General features: G+C 35.7%; 1 protein-coding gene across 1 annotated transcript; it reads left to right on the plus strand.

Moving 5' to 3' along the window:
• Nucleotides 1–4,268: 4,268 nt before the first annotated feature.
• LOC116016029 (serine carboxypeptidase-like 34) lies at nucleotides 4,269–18,493 on the plus strand. The gene is made up of 12 exons (XM_031256196.1): nucleotides 4,269–4,757; nucleotides 4,878–5,017; nucleotides 10,083–10,318; nucleotides 12,420–12,527; nucleotides 13,287–13,382; nucleotides 13,852–13,944; nucleotides 14,086–14,174; nucleotides 15,789–16,082; nucleotides 16,178–16,314; nucleotides 17,192–17,284; nucleotides 17,799–17,907; nucleotides 18,341–18,493. The coding sequence occupies exons 1-12, from the start codon at nucleotides 4,269–4,271 to the stop codon at nucleotides 18,491–18,493; spliced, it is 2,037 nt and encodes a 678-aa protein (XP_031112056.1).
• Nucleotides 18,494–18,729: the final 236 nt, after the last annotated feature.

The following is an 18,729-nucleotide window of genomic DNA, read 5'->3' on the forward strand; positions in this document are numbered from 1 at the left end:
TGAGGAGCGTTTCATCAACTTTATGGCAGCTTTGGAGTTACACAGCATTGAATGGTCATTCAATATGGCAACCCGTGAATCTACAGTTTCCACTTTTTGGGCTATAAATAGAGGGGTTCTCTCATCAGTTTATGTCATCAACTTCTTCATGGAGAAGAAGAAAGGAAAAGATGATGTACCGTTCCTTTATAGAGGGAGGAAATCAGCAATCAAATCTAAAGATTTCCAAGGAGAGAACTATCCAGATCTAACGACGGGTGAACAGATTGCGGAGCTTCCTGATAATCCAAGCAAGATCATAAGCGAGCATCCTATTCCCATCCATAATGAATGGATCCCCAAATGCGTGGAGATCCAAAATGATGGGAAATTGAAGTCGGGAGAAGATGCTTGCACAAGCAGGACTCCTACCGCTGCACATTCTGGAAAAGAAGTTCCTCACAACCAAGGGAAAGGGGGAAGGAGCCTCTGAGGAGTGCAGCAGCGGAGAGGCAGAGACGAACAAGAAGAACGAGCCACCTTTTCTGTAACTCAGTCAGAATAGGATGTAGATGGCTAGTTCTTGTTCTAAATAGATTCCTATTTGGCTAACCAAGGCCAAACATAAGTTTCTCTGGAATCTAATAGGATATTGATTCATATGTAATGCCTTTAGAATCACTAAATGAACTTAAGGAAATGTTCTAAGTGACATCTTTTGAATGAATCAATCTTGTGTTCTCTATCGCAATCTGTGTTCGAACGGTTATTCGAGAGATACCATGTCAGTTTAAGCTAAAAAGTTATGTCTCGAAGAAGGGTAGTTCGAGAGTTCACTTCGAAAGATAACAAACTGACTAATTGTATATCTCTGGATGGAGGAATAAGGAGGGTTAGGGATTAATCACTCAGGGGGAATATCCTTAACCGAAGGAAGGCTTAAATGGAGGTATAAGGAGGTTTAGGGATCAATCACTCAGGGGGAAGATCCTTAAACTAAGTTTTACCTTCGAGAGGTAAAACTGATGTATCAACGGATATAAGTGGAACGGCTATTTTTGGTTTTAATGACAACCACGTGGCCATCAGTTACTGACGGTTTCCCATGTTTTAAGGTCTCTATCTCGGATAGTGGGAGCATGCTTATAAATGTTTTATCTTATTTAAACCTCCACTCAAAACCGTCACCTACAATCCCAAATTTACCCTTACTATACCTTATACACCTAACCGTTATAAAAGGGTATTCTTGACCTTTCGCTTATTTTAAATGAGCCGGATCACAACCGTGACCCATATCCTCAACCCTACCCAATAATCCGACCCAGATTCAAGCACTATAGAAGCCTTACCCATCTTCTTTACCCGGATTCAAGCTAAATCAAATACCCAAATTTTCCCAAAATCCGAATACTGTATTCATTCCCTCCAAAACCTCAATCTTTCAACAATGGCGTCCGACTCATCATCTTCAACATCATCCACCAACGCATACCAGAAGGAGGTGCAACACATTCGCACCCAGATAAAGCAAGTCAAGGCGGGAAGCATTCTTGACAAGAATGGGTTCATTACTCACTCTGCGAACCCGACAGTTGCAAAGAAGGTCGTGAAGAAGTTCGAGAAGGCAGGGCTTCTCAAGTATATGGTGCATGACTATCGCATCATCCACGACTTGGATTTCACCGAGTGGTTCGCAAATGCCACGGTCACGAAAGGCGCAATCGAGAGCAGCGTCAACGGAATCCACATCACAACATCTGTGGGTGATCTAAGAGTGGCACTCGACTTTCAGGTGACGGAGGAAGCAGTCCAGCACCTCTCGGATTACGAGTTGGACAAGCAGATGTTCTGGGACAAAATCCGATTGGAGACTGCACCGCAACGAGCATCCTCTGCCCTCCGAAAATTCCATCTCAAGGAGAGGTATGCTCTAGCTGCCGATTTGGTTATGAAGTTCGTCCTCGGCAAAGTGTCCGGAACCGACGAAATCAATCTGGACATACTCAAGGTCCTCCATGCCATCTGGAACAACACCAACATGAACTGGGCACAGATCATCTTCGACTTTCTCCTACAACAAGTGCAAAGCTCAGTGTCAAGTGCCAACCGGCTGATCAGTAAAAAGGTTGGTTTTGGTTTTGTTGTTCAGTATATTTTAGAATTGAAGGGCTTAGAATTGAGGGAAGGGCGAGAGATTCATCGAAATACCTATACCGAAGGGTAAAAGTGCTAAGGATGCACCATCTCCCTCCAAGCCGAGAGCTAAGGGCAAAAGGAAAGCCCAGCCAGAGAGTGCTAACTCTGATGATGAACCCTTAGGTAATTTGATTAAAAGGGTTCAATTGCCGAAAAGGGCCAAGAGGGCCAAGAAAGTTTCTGTCAGTCAGGTTCGAGATGTAGCTCCTGTGATGATTCAAGTACCATTTGAGAACAGGGCACAAGCCCAGGGGGAATCTCAGGCTATTCTGGCCGCTGAGATTGAGAGAGTGCCCCCTACAAGGTCTCTATCTGGAGCATTATTTGTTGATTTGAATGTTGCTGATGATGGTGCTGAGGGGGCTGCTGAGTCTGGAGTTGGACCTCGAGAGGAGGTTCGAGAGGTTGAAGACACTGGGATCAGTGATCCAGTGCGGGCAGAAACAGAGGAACCACGAGAGGTGGTTCGAGAGATGAATGTTCCAGCAGCAGGGGAGAATGTTTCAATTCAAGAGGCTGCTGATGATCAAGGCACTGTGGTCAGGGACCCAGTGCAAAGTGCTGAAAATGTGAGCCTAACGCCAATGGAGTCTGCCCGGATTGAAAGGACTATTGCTCAAGCTTTGGCAGATGTTGGGCTCATTAGTGATCTCTCGGATGGTTATCGAGAGGTCAGTGAACATGCAGTGAGTTGTGCATCACTAACAGAGAACGTGTTGGAAAGAACAGATGCTGAAGTGTGCTCTCAGTTAAATCAAGATGATGAAGAAGAGATTACCTTGGATGATTTCTCCAGAGTTCTAAGATGGATTGAGTGGAGAACTGGCCCTATTGATCAACTAATCTTGAGAGCAGCAAGTATGGTGGCTGAAGAAGACTTCGCCCTTAATTGGTTAAATATCACAGAAATACCAACCACTGATCTGCTCAATATTGCCCATGAGATGAATGTGACTAAGAAAAATCTTGGTCGAACTGACAAAGGAAAGGGCATAGCTGATGATGCACAAGAAGAAGAAGGTGAGTCTGAATTAGATCCTGCTACTGAGGCTCAATTTCAAGAAGAACTCAGACTTGCCACTGCTTTATCCTTGGGACAGCAAGTAGAGTTGACGAGAGGTCCAGGAGAAACCTCTGGGGTTGCGAAAGATAGCACTGATCATCCCATCGCCATAGCCGCAATACCCGTGTCCCAAGTTGCTGATTCTGCTCTGATACTTCATGCAAATGCTTCGAGAGATGATGTTGAGACCTCTGAAGCACCAGAAGTGGCAACCAATTCAGATCCTCTATTGCCACCGCATGAGTCCACTCCCTCGACAGATGAAGATGAAGCACAACCTCCTCGAGAGGGTGAAATATTGTTGCTCCAACTCCCTGGCTTTCCGATTGACATGGAAGTGCCATCACCATTCCTGCTGCCTACTGACGATGCAACAACCTTTGCAGCTAGGATGGTTGATAGAGAAAGATGGAGTGCACCAGTTGCTCCTGCACCGATTGAGATTTCTGACTCATCCGAGCAAACTGAGGTGCAAAATGAGCAACAAGAGTAGAATGATACAAGTCCTGCTGGTTCGAGAAGTGCTGAGGAGACTGATGTGACTATCGAAGGTGGAATCAGGGAAGCACCTATCGATCCTTCATCTCCAAATCCACCAGCAGATGATCAAGTTCCCAGCACTGGTTCGAGAGGTGAAGCTGAGGGGGAAGTTCCTTTGGATGGAAACCGGGAGGCATCCAACACAGAAGTACCCTCTCTCGCTGATCCGATCCAATCAGTTGCTGAAGCTGAGGCTCCAGGTTCGAGAGGTGACGAGCGAGAAGTGATCCATCCCTCAGGTGGAAACCGGGAAGCGCCTGACATGGAGCTACCTTCGAGCTCTGAACCCAGTGTCCCTGCTGAACCTCAGAGACAAGTTCGAGAGGTGGACTTGCAGATGCAAGTTATGGGTGGTAATCTGGAAGCGCCCAAGTCCCCTCCGATGAAAGGTAATCCTGATTCTCCTTCTTCTTCTGACTTTGGTACACAGGCAGAGAAAGCTTTCATTGGCGAAGTGCGTCAATTCATGGCTGACCAAGCTCAGAAGATGGCTCAAATCGAGCGCATACTGGCTGTTGTTCGAAACCATGCAATGCCCGTGGCTGGCACAAGTACTTCTCAAGCTCGCCACGAAGAACTCCTCGAACAGACAGTATGGGCTGAGGATGCAGCGCGAAAGGCTGCTGATGATGCTGCTGTAGCTCGCTCAGAGGCTGAACGAACGAGAGATGAGCTAGCTGAGCTACGAGCAGAATTTAGAGCCTATCGAAATTCCAGTGAGCTTCGACAGGATGAAGTGAAAGCCATCCTTGATAATCTGTCGAACCAAGTGCCTGCCCAGCTTGAGTCACTCTTCGAAGGGCTGTCTACTCTCCTTTCCCGTGGTGATGATACCAACAAGGGGGAAAATACACAAAGGGGAGGAGGAAGAGGCAAGAAAAGAGCAAGAAGCAGTGAACCAGCTGGACCTCCTGTGAAAATTCCAAAGCAAACGAGCAAGCAAATGGAGGAAGCCAAAAGGGCAGAAGCTGCAAGGGTTCAGCGCACGCTGGAAATGGAAAGAAGGAGACAAGAAGATGAAGAAAGAAAGAAGAAAAGACAAGAGGAACAAACAGAAAAAGAAAAGAAGGATGAGTTGCATATGATCAACTTCAAGTTTGGAAGCAAAGAAGATGATATGCGACATCTAGTTCTCAAAGTCTTCAATCTGTTGGCACTAATAAAGATATCACTCCACAGCAACATGACTCCAGAGGAATGTGTTACATGGTGGAAAGAGGGAGTGATTGAAGGAGAGTTTGTTGGGGAAGCATTCAGGAACTATCTACACTTTCATGTCACTGATGACTACTTGAGTCTAGTAGACACGAAAGACCCTGTCAAGACACGAGCAGCTATCAATGAGAAGAGGAAAGAAAACAAACAGTAAGCTCTCGATGTCAATTCTCAACTGTGCCATGTTGCTTCTTAATTTCTTTTCATTTCTTCCTTATATCTTTATCTTCTTATGCACTGTAAAACATTCCCTGTTTATGATAATATATATACATATCTTTTGCTGGGGGTGTGCGTGAGTTCGTATCTTATGCATTAGGATATTAGCTCACTTGTCAAACTTACCGTATGCGCTGAAAATAAAATCAAAGTTTTTTTTTTGCTAAATCAGCCATATAAGTAAGTATAAGTGTTGGCATCATCAAAAAGGGGGAAATTGTTAGGAACATAATGTAATAGGTTTTGATGATACCAAATGTAAATCAGAATCCCCTAAGTCTCGAAAGATAGGAATATATGTAAGTTCGACAAGTAAACTAAGAGCGAAAATATAACCGGGTAACTTTGAGCTCAACTCGGATATTATTTAAGCTTAAGGTAAACTTGATTGAACATTTTAGATGTTTTCGTGTTGTAAGTTCATAGTCAGATCAGAAGAAGGCACGAGACTACACTGGAGGAATAAGGGTCTGCGAGACATCAACTAAGTCTCGAGACATAAGCAGAGTTCGAGAGATGGAGTCTCTCGAGACATCAATCCAGTTCGAGACATACTTCAGTCAGGCGAGACACCAAACTAAGTCTCGATACACTGACACTTCTCCATAGGGCTGAACGGCAGTAAAAGTAGCTTGGATTAAATTAATCTAAGTTTGGAGAAGAAGAATATCATGGAGATAAGGAAAGGTGTCTACAGAACGTTATGGGATCTGCCGAAAGTGGATGCCACGTCAGAATTGCACAACAAACGGATAGAAAGTGCACCAATCCAAAGTCGGTCTTATTCCCTAAATCAAGGATCATGGGAATATAAAAAGAGTAACTTTTGCCTAAAAGAGTAAGTGGAGCATGGACTCTAGAAAGTGGATTAAAGAATATTCACTACAAGACAAAAGGCACAAGTTGCAAGACCACCACTCCATGGAACATGCTGAAAATACTCAAGTCCCATGATCAGCATGGGAGACAAGTTTCAAACGGAATAGTTTTCCCTCCAACGGAATTATTCCTAAACTCTCACATATAAGGACGTGAAGACACAAGCTGAAGAGAAGTTCGAGAATTCTAAGTGATTTGCAAGAAGTGTCTAATTCAAACGTTCAAAGTGCAAGTGCTAAATCTGGAATATCATCCTTGATATTCAAAACAGCGAGACAAACATATTCTAGTGTTTGAGAGAGTTTCAAAAGCTTAAACATATACATATCCAGAAGGTGACCGAAGCAGCTCTACATCGACTTTATTTCAACGATAGCTTGCGGTCAGATTGGAGCTTGTTACATTAAACTGTGACAACCAAAGGTCCTTGCTTTGGATTAAGCAAGAAGAGGCGGAGTACCCTNCCCCCCCCCCCTCTAGACTTGTACCCCATCCCCTTGGGACCAACAGGAACCACGACGGCGGTTAGTTCCATTATTACTTTTACGATGAAATTTTGTGACGGAAAACAAACTTTGTGACGGAATATGAAGCGATGGAATCACTACGAAAATTTGTTCCGTCGTTTTCTTACGATGAAATTTTGCGATAGAGGACGAGATTTGCAACGGAAAAGTTAGCGATTGACTTGCGATGACAATTTGTTTCGTCATGTTTTTGCGACGGAATTTTATGACGGAATACACAATTTGCAACGGAAAAATTAGCGACGGAATCGTGACAATAATTATTTTCGTCGTTATATTTCACGATAGAAATATGCAACAGAATATGAGTTTTGTGACAAAATATTTTTTCACACAATGGCGACAGAAATAAATATTTCTGTTGCCAAAACTGTGACGGACTCACGACAGAATGATTTCCGTCGCCTACTTTGCGATGAAAAATTTCGTCACCATTTTCCGTCGCCACCACTCGTGACGGATTATTTCCATCACGGAATGAAATACGACAAGCCTAGAGGCTACAGAATGAATTCCGTCGCGAAAATGCAAAATTCCGTCGCAAAACGTGATTTGGGACGAAATTTTGCGTTTTTGCGACGGGAAAATTCCGTCGCGAATCGCGTTTTTTCTTGTAGTGAGTGGAGTTTGTTTGGTTGCAAATTCAACGCATTTCAGTAGTTCGAAAGATAAAAATTCTGTGATTGCAGAGTTGTCATATTATGGTGTCATATTCGAAATATATACACATTATTTATTTTGAAAATAATAATTGCACATATATTAGTGTAATTGACTAATAATAATTGTCTAATAATTATTATGGTAATTAAGCTAAACATTGTTTGTTGAATTTATTTTTATGATAATTATTATTAAATTATTTCTCATTTTTCCCATATTTACTTTAGTAATAATATAATTATATAAGTCATATTACATATCGATTTTTTAAAGATAATTGTAGACAAACAAGTCATATATTATTCAATTAATTGAGTAATACTTTTACACTAATCTTATAATCAAATAAATGTACACGTTGCCAAAGACTTTGTGGTCGAGCGGCATAGCTGTGGTTTCTCAAATGAGAGGTCTCAAGTTTGAACCTCAGTGTTGGGGTAGGATACTACATTGTAATAAAGTCAATAGTACTCAAAAAATTGTAATAGAGTCAATAGTACTAAAAAATAAATGTACACGTTTAATATTATAATTTTTTTATAATTTCATCTTTATTTTTATTTTCTAAATATATAATAAAAAATATTATCCGTGCATCGCATAGGTAATTGGAAAATTATTTGCTCTATAATTCAAACCAGGAAAACATCAACAACAAAAAAATCAATCCAACCAATTTCATCAATTGCGCTATATAATATTCGATGTTATAATAATTTGTATAATTGTATATCGATCCAAATATTCTTAAAATATTATAACAATTTCATTCCGTGCAACGCACATGCGAAAATACTAGTATTCTTAATAATATTTAATAAATATATTCTTACCGTATTTAACATAACTTTAATATGTTTATTTTCTTTAATACTTTTTTATAAAGTTTAAATTTAAATTTTTATATCTAATAATATTTTTGATGTAGTTTACAAATATTTAAATTTTATATAGTAAAACTTGACAAACTAAATATTGCAAAATACTAAATTGTAAATCCCTTGAGGGATATATTACTTACCAATTATTTAATCGATATTATCTTGAATTTTCACGTAAACTATACTTATTCGTAGAAGATAATATATGCTTATTTATATTCATTCATGTTTCTAGAAAAATATAAATAAATTTAAAATTGAATCTTGTTAGATTGAAACAAATAAACAAATTTCTAAGTTAAAATATGAAAAAAAAAAAACCTAAATAGTGCTATTGGACAGGGATAAATTCCTGTTACATATCAACCATGAATAATATAAAAAATGTTCGATGCTAATAGAAATAAACGTATAGAATTCAAACTGGATAATATTTTAATAACTATTTCAACCATGATCCTTAACCTTCACATCTCATAACAGATCACTCATTCTTTGCATACCATACATAATATTATATTATTATAGAATACTATACATAATATTACCAATTATATATGCTATTATGTTATTACCTAATTAATATATATTTTCTACATGGTATTATGTTATCACGTGAATAAGTGAATATAGAAACAAATTACCAATTAATAGATATTAGTTAATTTTCATTTCACATTTTCTTACTAAATAAGCACAAAAGTTTGGACGGAAAAATGAAATAGAAGGATTTTACTTTTATATATGGTATAAATTATTATAATGTAATCATAATTTTAACATTATACATCAATAATTTTAACATTATACATCAATATTGGATATTTACCCTCGAACCCACTCCTCCCATCATCCATGTGGGAGTGTTAATCGGGACACCGGATGCCACTTGACCACAAGGTCTTTGGTTACTAATACTAACTTATAAGAGCCAATGTAAATTATATCGCTGAATTATGTCCGTAATGTTTATATTTGTCAAGTTGTACATTATATTAAAAATTTTATACTTTAATTTTTTTGACCAAATTGTCTTTACACCATATCATTAAGTACTAGCATTTTGTATGCGCGATGCACGAAAATTCATGCCCAATATTAAAACATTGATAAATACAAATAATTAAAAATTATAAATTATAAATTTATATATATATATATATATATATATATATATATATATATATAATATGTATTTTATACACACACATGTGATTTACCATTCATAAAAAATTAATTAAAATATAATCAACCATTAAATTAATTATATAATGATTTTCTTAAAATGATAATTAAAGAATAGGAAAAATAAATGATTGATATAGGTGTATAGTAATAGTGATGGAGTTATCAATCTTAGAACAAAAAAGTAATGGTGTTATAATGTTGTAAGGGTAGTTTTGTCTAACAGGAATGTAGTAGGAACAATTTTGTTTAATAACATTAAAACGTATAACATTTAAAGTAAAATAGCATACAAAAAGATGGACATAAATTAAGGATATAATATTGATTGAGACTTATTTTTTAGATTAATTACTAAATAAATTAACCAATTAAGTATATTTTTTTATGAATATATTACTTACCAAAATAATTACCTAATTACTAAACAAATATATTTTTTACTATAAAGCTAAGTATCATTTACATATTTAGGTCGAGAATGAGGCATCATATAAAAATATTTAATTTATATGTATATTGTCCAAATTTGGATCCAATGAATTGACAGGTGTATCTTATCTGTATCAGACCTTAAAAATGCATCATATACAATTCTCAATGCATATATATAAATATAACCAATCCATTGTTTCTTTGCACACATTAAAGAACATAAACATATAGGAGAGAAAGAAATTAAAAGATGATTCAGACGTACTTCCCTTTTGTTGTTGCTGTCGTTCTCTTCAGTTTTGGAGTTATAGGAGGGGAGGGTAGATCACAACTTAGTGGCATTAGCAGTGAGGTGTGGGCCCGGCAGGAGGCTGACCGGGTTACCGGCCTCCCCGGCTCGCCGCCGGTGAATTTCCGGCAATATGCCGGATACGTTAGGGTGAGCCAGAAGCATGGGAGAGCGCTTTTCTATTGGTTCTTTGAGGCCATGGAAAACCCTGAGGATAAACCTCTCGTTTTGTGGCTCAATGGAGGTAATTTAATTTGTTCTTGTTTATTTAATCAGACTTTTCACCTAAAAAAACCCGTTAGGTTCAATATTTTCTAGATTTAATGTCAAATTTTAAAATGTGTCTATTTTAATTACATTCAAAATCAATCATTTTTATTTTCTCATCGTGAGTTTTCAATAGTGAGCAATCAAATTTGATTATTTTTAATAATTAAATTTCATTAATATTATAATAAAAAATATAATTGTAATTGACTCTATATTATAATAAGTAACACTACATTTTTTTGGCAACATTTGATTAATAATTATTTTTTAACGTGGGATCGGATACACACACACACACACACACATATATATATATATATAACTATTTTTAATAGATAAAATCAGTATGTAAAAGTAGCATTACTTATTATTATATAAGAATATTGAATTCAAATAATTAATTTTTTATAGAAATTTTCCTTTTATATTCCGATGATTGCAATTAATTAATTAATTTTTATATAGATTTTTCCTTTTATATGCTGATTGGAATTACTTAATTAATTTTTTTTAATGAATTTTCCTTTTATGTAGTGATGATTGCAGTTAATTGATTAATTTTTATATAGATTTTTCCTTTTATATACTGATTAAAATAACTAATCAATTTTTATGTAGAATTTTCCTTTTATATACTGATTGCAATTAATTGATTAATTTTTATATAGATTTTTCCTTTTATATACTGATTGAAGCAAGAGTGGTTATGATGGGCTTGTTTTCAGTCTTTTTCTTCATTGGTTTTTTAACGGTAGAAAAATAATGGATGGTAGAAATATTGGAGTAGAAAACAATTTATTAGATATCTTAGAATTAGAAAAGTGTACATGTGCATCCATATATTCTATTTCATTATCTTCAGAATTTATAATTTTATTAAACTAAACAATTGTTAATTAATTATTAATTGTTCATAAGAACTAAACTTTGATCATAAGCTAGCCAGTCCTTTTCCAACAATGGCGCACAAGTAACGCATATAGTTTCTTGAAGTATACGGACATTAATTAATGGCTAATGTTTAACCAATTTTAAAATAAGTATTTATATTGCTATTTTATTTAATAAATTAAGATGTTTTGAAACCGGGAAAATGATTTCTTTCCGATTTTAAGTGTTTGGTAAATAGTGAAAATTTTGAATCAAAGGAAAATGAGTTCTTGGTCAATGGAAAATAATCTCATTTTCTTGGAAAATGACTTCAACTTTTTTTGGGGAGTAATTTTTCAATTGTCACATCAACACTACACCACCACACCACCACACCACCACCACCACCCAACGCAACCACCAACGTTGTTGCCACACCACTACCATACTACCACTTATTATTATTATTATTATTATTATTATTATTATTATTATATAGTAACAAATAACACCACCACCACCACGCTACCACCACAATCACCACCACTACCAACACCAACAATTTAGTTAGTAATTTTTGTTCGTAATTGGGGATTGTAAAACTTTAATTTGGTTATTTTGGTTTGTTATTTTGAATTGCAAGACTTTGATTAATTATTTTGATATCTTATTAGTTATTTTTTATTATATTTAAAATTATTATTATTATTATTATTATTATTATTATTATTATTATTATTATAAATGTTATATTCTTAACAAAAAAAATTAAAATGTTTAATTATATAAAATCTTGCTCATTTTCTGAAAAATGAACCAAACACGCTAAGACAGAAATTCTGAAATGCAACTAAACATTGGAAATGAAAATACTTTTTAAAAAATGACTTATTTTTCAGAAAATATTTTCATGATTTTCAAAACCCGGTTGAAAATGACATCCCATATGGGGTATATTTGAATTGGGGTCTTTATAGGGGGTAATGCGTGTTATGTAAATCAATATTCAATAACATAATTGTTTTTTTTTTTAAGTCATTTAACAAATAATGAATAAAAAAATATCTTTGAAAAAGTGTTTTTTTTTTCAAATTATCGAATGTAACATAATTTTAGTATAATTACTACTATTCATATACCATGCATAAAGGTTTATAATTGTTTGTTCGAATGGAGTTTTGACCTTAATTATTTCACCATTTTAGGGCCAGGATGTTCATCAGTAGGATATGGTCTTTTAGAGGAGTTGGGACCTTTCCTCTCACAAAAAGGGAAACCAGAGCTGAGGTTCAACAACTACTCTTGGAATACAGGTTCATATCATTATATACATTGCTTAATTTCATTTTTTAATATAAAGTTATAGCTTAATATTTAGACATGATAAACCAACCGTTGCAATTACTCGGATCCCGATGTAATTTAAACAAGGAAAAATCACTGTTGTGGTCTCTCAATTATTTTACAACTGTCAATTTGGTCTCTAATTTGTAATTTAGTTGAAGTAAGCTTCAATTATTTTAAATTTCGTCAATTAAGTTTCCTTGTTGCTATTTCGTCAATTCGCCGTTAGTTACCAAAACAATGACTAGGGAATTTAATTGACGAAATTTAAAGAATTGAAGGGCCAATTTGACCAGATTAAAAATTAGAGATGAATTGAAAATTGCAAAATAATTGAGAAACCAAAACATCGATTTTCCCTTTAAACAAATAGTTTTCAAAAGAACAACAAAAGTGATATGTTTAATTGTTCTAACCCTTCTTTCAAAAGCGACTTGCCTAAAAATATAGGTTTAAACCCTAAATCCTAAGCCTGAAAGCCGCTCATCACCTTGCATTGGGTTAAATGAGAGGAGGTAAATTACGGGATGTATTTCAGTGGTGCATAGTCTAAGTACTTGTTTTCTTTCCCTGGGCTCCCCATTGGAAATGTGAACCTGAGTATTTGTTGTAGGGACATTACTCTTACACTAAAATTTTTTACCACTGAGTTATCCCTTGGTGATTGATGACGTCCATACAAATATGATACTAAACGATATGATGTTGGTTTTATTATATTTCTCCAGCGGCCAATATGCTGTTTCTAGAGCAGCCTGTGGGTGTCGGATTTTCATACACAAACACCAGCAGTGATATCGGGCGACAAGGCGACAAATTTGCAGGTTAAATTCATAATATTCATTTGTTGCAAAATTTCATTGCATTTAACATTATTCTTATAGAGTTTTTAATTGCATTTCCCCATGCAAAATATACATGTTATTTCTCCCCTAAAAAAATCAATAACTTAACCGCGCCTGGCCTCGCGGTTGGACCCCCGCCTAGTACCATTGCCCGAGGCCCATGTTGAGACCTTGGACCGGGACCCAAGCTAAGCCCCAGGCCAACCTGATACCTTGGGCCGGGGCCCAAGCCGAGCCCCAAGCCAAGGCCTAGGCGGCCAGAGGTCAAACGCGGGGCTCCACTCCGAGGTCTCGGGAGTCGGTTCAAACGTTTCACTTTACCGGGTCCCTTTGCTGCGGGTCCATTTTCAGTATATCAATCACCTTTCTATGAGAAGTTAATTATTTGTTTATTTACTGCCATAATAATAGTGTATTAATTTTAACATCCATTTTTATTTGTTATCAGCTCATGATTCATATAGATTTCTACTCAAATGGTTTCAAAGATTCCCACAATTCAAGTCCCATGAATTCTACATTGCTGGCGAAAGTTATGCAGGTACGGACAAACACTTTGGATTATGATGAATATTTTATGGATGGGCTTATGATGATCTTATTTATTAAATAATTAATTACAATTAATAACCTTTTGATTTTGGTATTAAACTCATAAAATTGCCTGCACGTAATCTTGTAGGCCACTATGTTCCTCAACTCTCAGAACTTATCTATGACAAGAACAAAGTTGTTCCAAAGGTTGATCAAATAAACTTCAAGGGTTTGCTGGTATGCATTATGCATAAATTTTTGCTCTTCATCTTTTGTATTGTATTGTATAGCTTCATTAATATATATAATAGATGAGGCGGTTTTTTATATTCTTAATAACCATCTTGATTGGCATGAGTATCCGTACATTCTTATCCCTTAAGAGAGGTCAAGCCTCTGATATGAAAAACCAATATAATCGTCATTTTGCTCGTTAGGCTGAAATTACCCTTGCAATTCACTCCTTTTTAAGTCTAGGTGAAATTTTTCTTTTGATTTCAAGTTTTTTAAAGCCATATATGCTTGATGACTTTCATATGCCAGCCTTTTGCACTTTTAATTTAGTCTAAGTAATTTGTAGGTCAATGACACCTGTCTTTGATCTCCCAAATGGGAGGCCACAAGTTTAATTTGAACCTAGTGAGGTATTGACTCTTTGTGCTTCTTTAATAGGTTGAAAAAGTATGTATGAAACTCCAATGAGTGCTTCAATAGGTTGAGAAAGAATATATGTATGGAACAATAGTGGGTGCATTGACTCTTTGTGTTTCAATAGGTTGAGAAATTATATTGAACAAATACTACATTGTAATAGAGTTAGTAATACTCAAAAATATTTTTCTAATTTTTTTTTCAAAATCTCTATTTTTATTTATTTATTGTTATATTATTATAATGTGATATGAAAATATGATTACTCTTGAAAGTAAGAGATGTATAATACACTTTTGAAAGTGAGAGAGTATTTCAGAGATAAATATAGCCTTAGGTTATGATCTACATCCCTATAATTTTACCTCTTTCAAAGTGACATGGCATAATGCACGCCACTATTTATTGATTAAGAATAAATTTCAAGCATGATGAGGTGGTTTGAAAGGATTGCAAGTCTTGGAAAGTGTTTGAAGTGCAATGCCATCATGTGTGAAGAGAGAATGAATATAGAGAAAATAGTGAATGAATTGTAAATTTGATTATGTGGAAATAGGATTCGATTTTAAAATTAAAAGAGTATTGCAAGTATAAAGTCATCAAAATAACCTTAATTGGGTCGATATGTTGTAAATAGGGATTAATTAGCTAAAAGTGTCTTATGTATATAGCATAGTTGCAGTAGGCGCTAGGCGCTAGTCGGGCGGTAGACTAGCGCCTAGCGCCTAAGTGGTCTAGGCGGCGCCTAGGCAATTCTAGGCGGCGACCTATAAAAACAAAAAATTGATTCATGTGTATGTGTGCGCGTATGTCATATATTATATTATATATATTATATATATATCTCTTACTTATATAAATAAATAAATTTAAATATATATAAATATAATAATAAAATTAACAAGGCCGACTCGCTCGAGTTAATTCAGCTAACTCTGCCGAGTTGGGCAAGTTAACTCGGCTAAATTCGGCCCAATCGGCCGCCAACTCGGCCGAGTTAGGCGCTAGGCGACCTCCTACGCGGCTGGTCACCTAGGCGGACGCCTAGGGAGCAATTTGCCACGGTCTAGGAGCGCCTAGCGCCTAGGCGGGAATTTTTGCAATATAATTAGGACATATGTTGGTCTAATAAAAATAAATAAATAAATATGTAGATGAGGAAATGCATTATTATATTATAATATATAATATATATTGCAGATAGGTAACGCGGTGTTGGACGACGAAGCAGATCAAACAGGGTTGATAGACTACGCATGGGATCACGCCGTGATTTCCGACCGCCTCCGCGACGACATCAAAGCCGCCTGCAACTTCAGCTCCGCCACCTCTTCCGCCGAATGCGACGCCCAGCTCAACAACTATTTCGCCGTTTACGATATTATTGATATGTACAGCTTGTACACCCCAACCTGTGTCCGAACCAACAGCACCGCCACCAAGAAGTCGGTTCCTGTCGTACGAGGAATCGCCCCTCACCTTTTCTCCAAAATGGTCATTCATATATTCTCTCTCCATCTTCATTATCTTATTCAATTCGCAACTAAAAGATAGTAGCATTATATATGAATTTGGATATATATATGTAGGCTGGATGGCACAAGAAACCATCAGGTTACGACCCATGCGCGACTGATTATACAGAAGCATATCTCAACAGACCTGACGTCCAGAAGGCACTTCATGCCAACGTAACTGGGATTTCCTATCCATGGACTCATTGCAGGTATTATAAGATTTTTTTTTTTTTTGTCTGCAAAGCTTAGTTTACTGGTTCAATAAGTAGTATTTAGGGGTCAAGGTCAAGGTTCGAAATTCAGTAAAATAGTGTGTGAAATATGCTCAATTTGGACAGGGAGACAGTGTAGGAATTATGCTCAAAGTAGGTTGATCCTTGCCCAAGGCAGTGCGGGAATTATGTCAAAAATGGGCTTATCCCTACCCAAAGTGAACAAATCTCTGTTATTTAGTCTACTGAGCCACTGAGTTATTGTCTTCCCAAATGTTTTGTCTGGACCGCGTATGGGGACATTTAGGGTTAGAGATTTAGGCCCTGTTTGGTAAATAATCAGTCTATCAGCCAATTTTGGCTTATTTGGCCACTATTAGTTGTTTGGCTAATAAGTTTTTTGTAACTCCAAAATGCTAAAATTCAAAAGGCTACCCAAAGCAGCCTTTTCAATTAGTGAGAAAAGAAATTATACCAAACAGCTATCAGCTAACAGCCAATTTATCAAACAATTTTTTACAATCAGCTAATGTTATAAAAAAATCATACCTTCTAACCCAATCAGCCAACAGCCATTTACCAAACAGGCCTTAATCTTTGGGGGAAGAAAAAGATTTGTTTTTGTTATCAATTATACTACATCATTTATTAGTGGTCCTTTTAATCCCTAGCTCAGTTCTTAGGAGTTGTAAATGTCATTCCACATCTTCATCAAAATATAGTAAATTCTATCTCTTAACGGGTAGAGCCTTCCTTGCTTTCAGAAACTAATTAAACTTTTGTTTTTCTTACATTTTTAAAAGAAAATAAATCTTTACACTATATTTCTTAATTTGTTCTGTTAACCCTGAACTGGTAAGTCCATTTTTTGCAGCGACATTATCAGTGATTGGAAAGATGCACCATCTACCATTCTTCCTATAATCAGGAAACTTGCAGCAGCGGGTTTGCGCATTTGGGTTTTCAGGTAGAATATACTATTACTCATAAAATAATTAAAAAGATTTAGGTATTACATAATAATAATAATAATAATAATAATAATAATAATAATAATAATAATAATATATTAATATTGAATAATGTTACAGTTATAATCATGACCATCATATATATAATTTCTTTTAAAAATGAATTAATTTCATTTTATTTTTTTGGGTGTAAACTAGCAAGTACAATGTTTGGTATGTAAGACACCATAAAAACTATCATTAATTTTGGGTGACGAGGGAAACCGTAGCTATTACCCGAGGGTTTACACTGGGTACATCCTACTTTGTGACACTAACTTATAAAGGACCATAAGGAAGTAAACCAAACCTAAATTGCTCATAACTAACTGGCTCAAACTAAGAGGGCTTTGATTTGAACTCGTGATCATGCCATTACAAATTTGTATTCTTAGTCATTTTGACTAGAGTTACCCCACTATCGATGATTTTTTTTAATCCCTACTGTGTTGTGATATGCATGAAAAACAGTGGAGATACTGATGGAAGGGTACCAGTAACTTCTACAAGGTATAGTCTCAAAAAACTAGGGTTCAATATCACTGAAGATTGGACTCCATGGTACACTGATAATCAACAGGTAAATAAAGTTTATACCAATAATAACTACTTACTTTCTATTTCTATATTTCATGCATGTATATGAACCACCGTTGTAAAAATCGGTACGTCAAGGTGGCCGGCCACCTAGACACTAGGCTTCCCTAGATCAAGGTGAATTAGCCCCTAGTCGGCCGCCTAGGTGCCTAACTCAGTTGACTCGACTGAGTTAACTTGATCAATTCAGTCGAGATAACTCGATCGATTTAGCCTTGTTAAATTTTTATTATATATATATATATATATATATATATATATATATATATATATATATATATATATATTTATTTATTTATTTATTTATTTATAGTGCACCACTTAGATGCTAAGTGCTAGTCTACTGCTGATTATCCTAGCCTCCACTGCAACTATGATATTAACATTAATTTTTATTCAATTTTTATTTTGCTTAGGTTGGGGGATGGACAGTTGTTTACGAAGGACTCATGTATGTGACGATTAGAGGAGCAGGGCACGAGGTTCCAACTTTCAAGCCAAGGGAAGCACTGCAGCTAGTTACCCACTTTTTGGCCAATAAGAAATTGCCATCCCACCATATTGATTGATTTTTTTATTTTTTTTATAAATAATTTGATCACATTTCCTATTTGAATATTATCTCTTCTATCCAAAACGCATAAGGGGAAAAGATTTCATATTCATTAATTTACATTAGGAAAATAAAATAAAATAATTTAATTTTTACTTGCTTTAATTAATTTTATATATATAGAAAATTAAATTAAATGTTTCTATTAATTTCTGAATGTGTGCGTTGTTTAATTACAAATTATGTTTAATT

The sequence above is a fragment of the Ipomoea triloba genome, chromosome 4 (genome assembly GCF_003576645.1).
Source record: "Ipomoea triloba cultivar NCNSP0323 chromosome 4, ASM357664v1".
NCBI classification, from domain to species: Eukaryota; Viridiplantae; Streptophyta; class Magnoliopsida; order Solanales; family Convolvulaceae; genus Ipomoea; species Ipomoea triloba.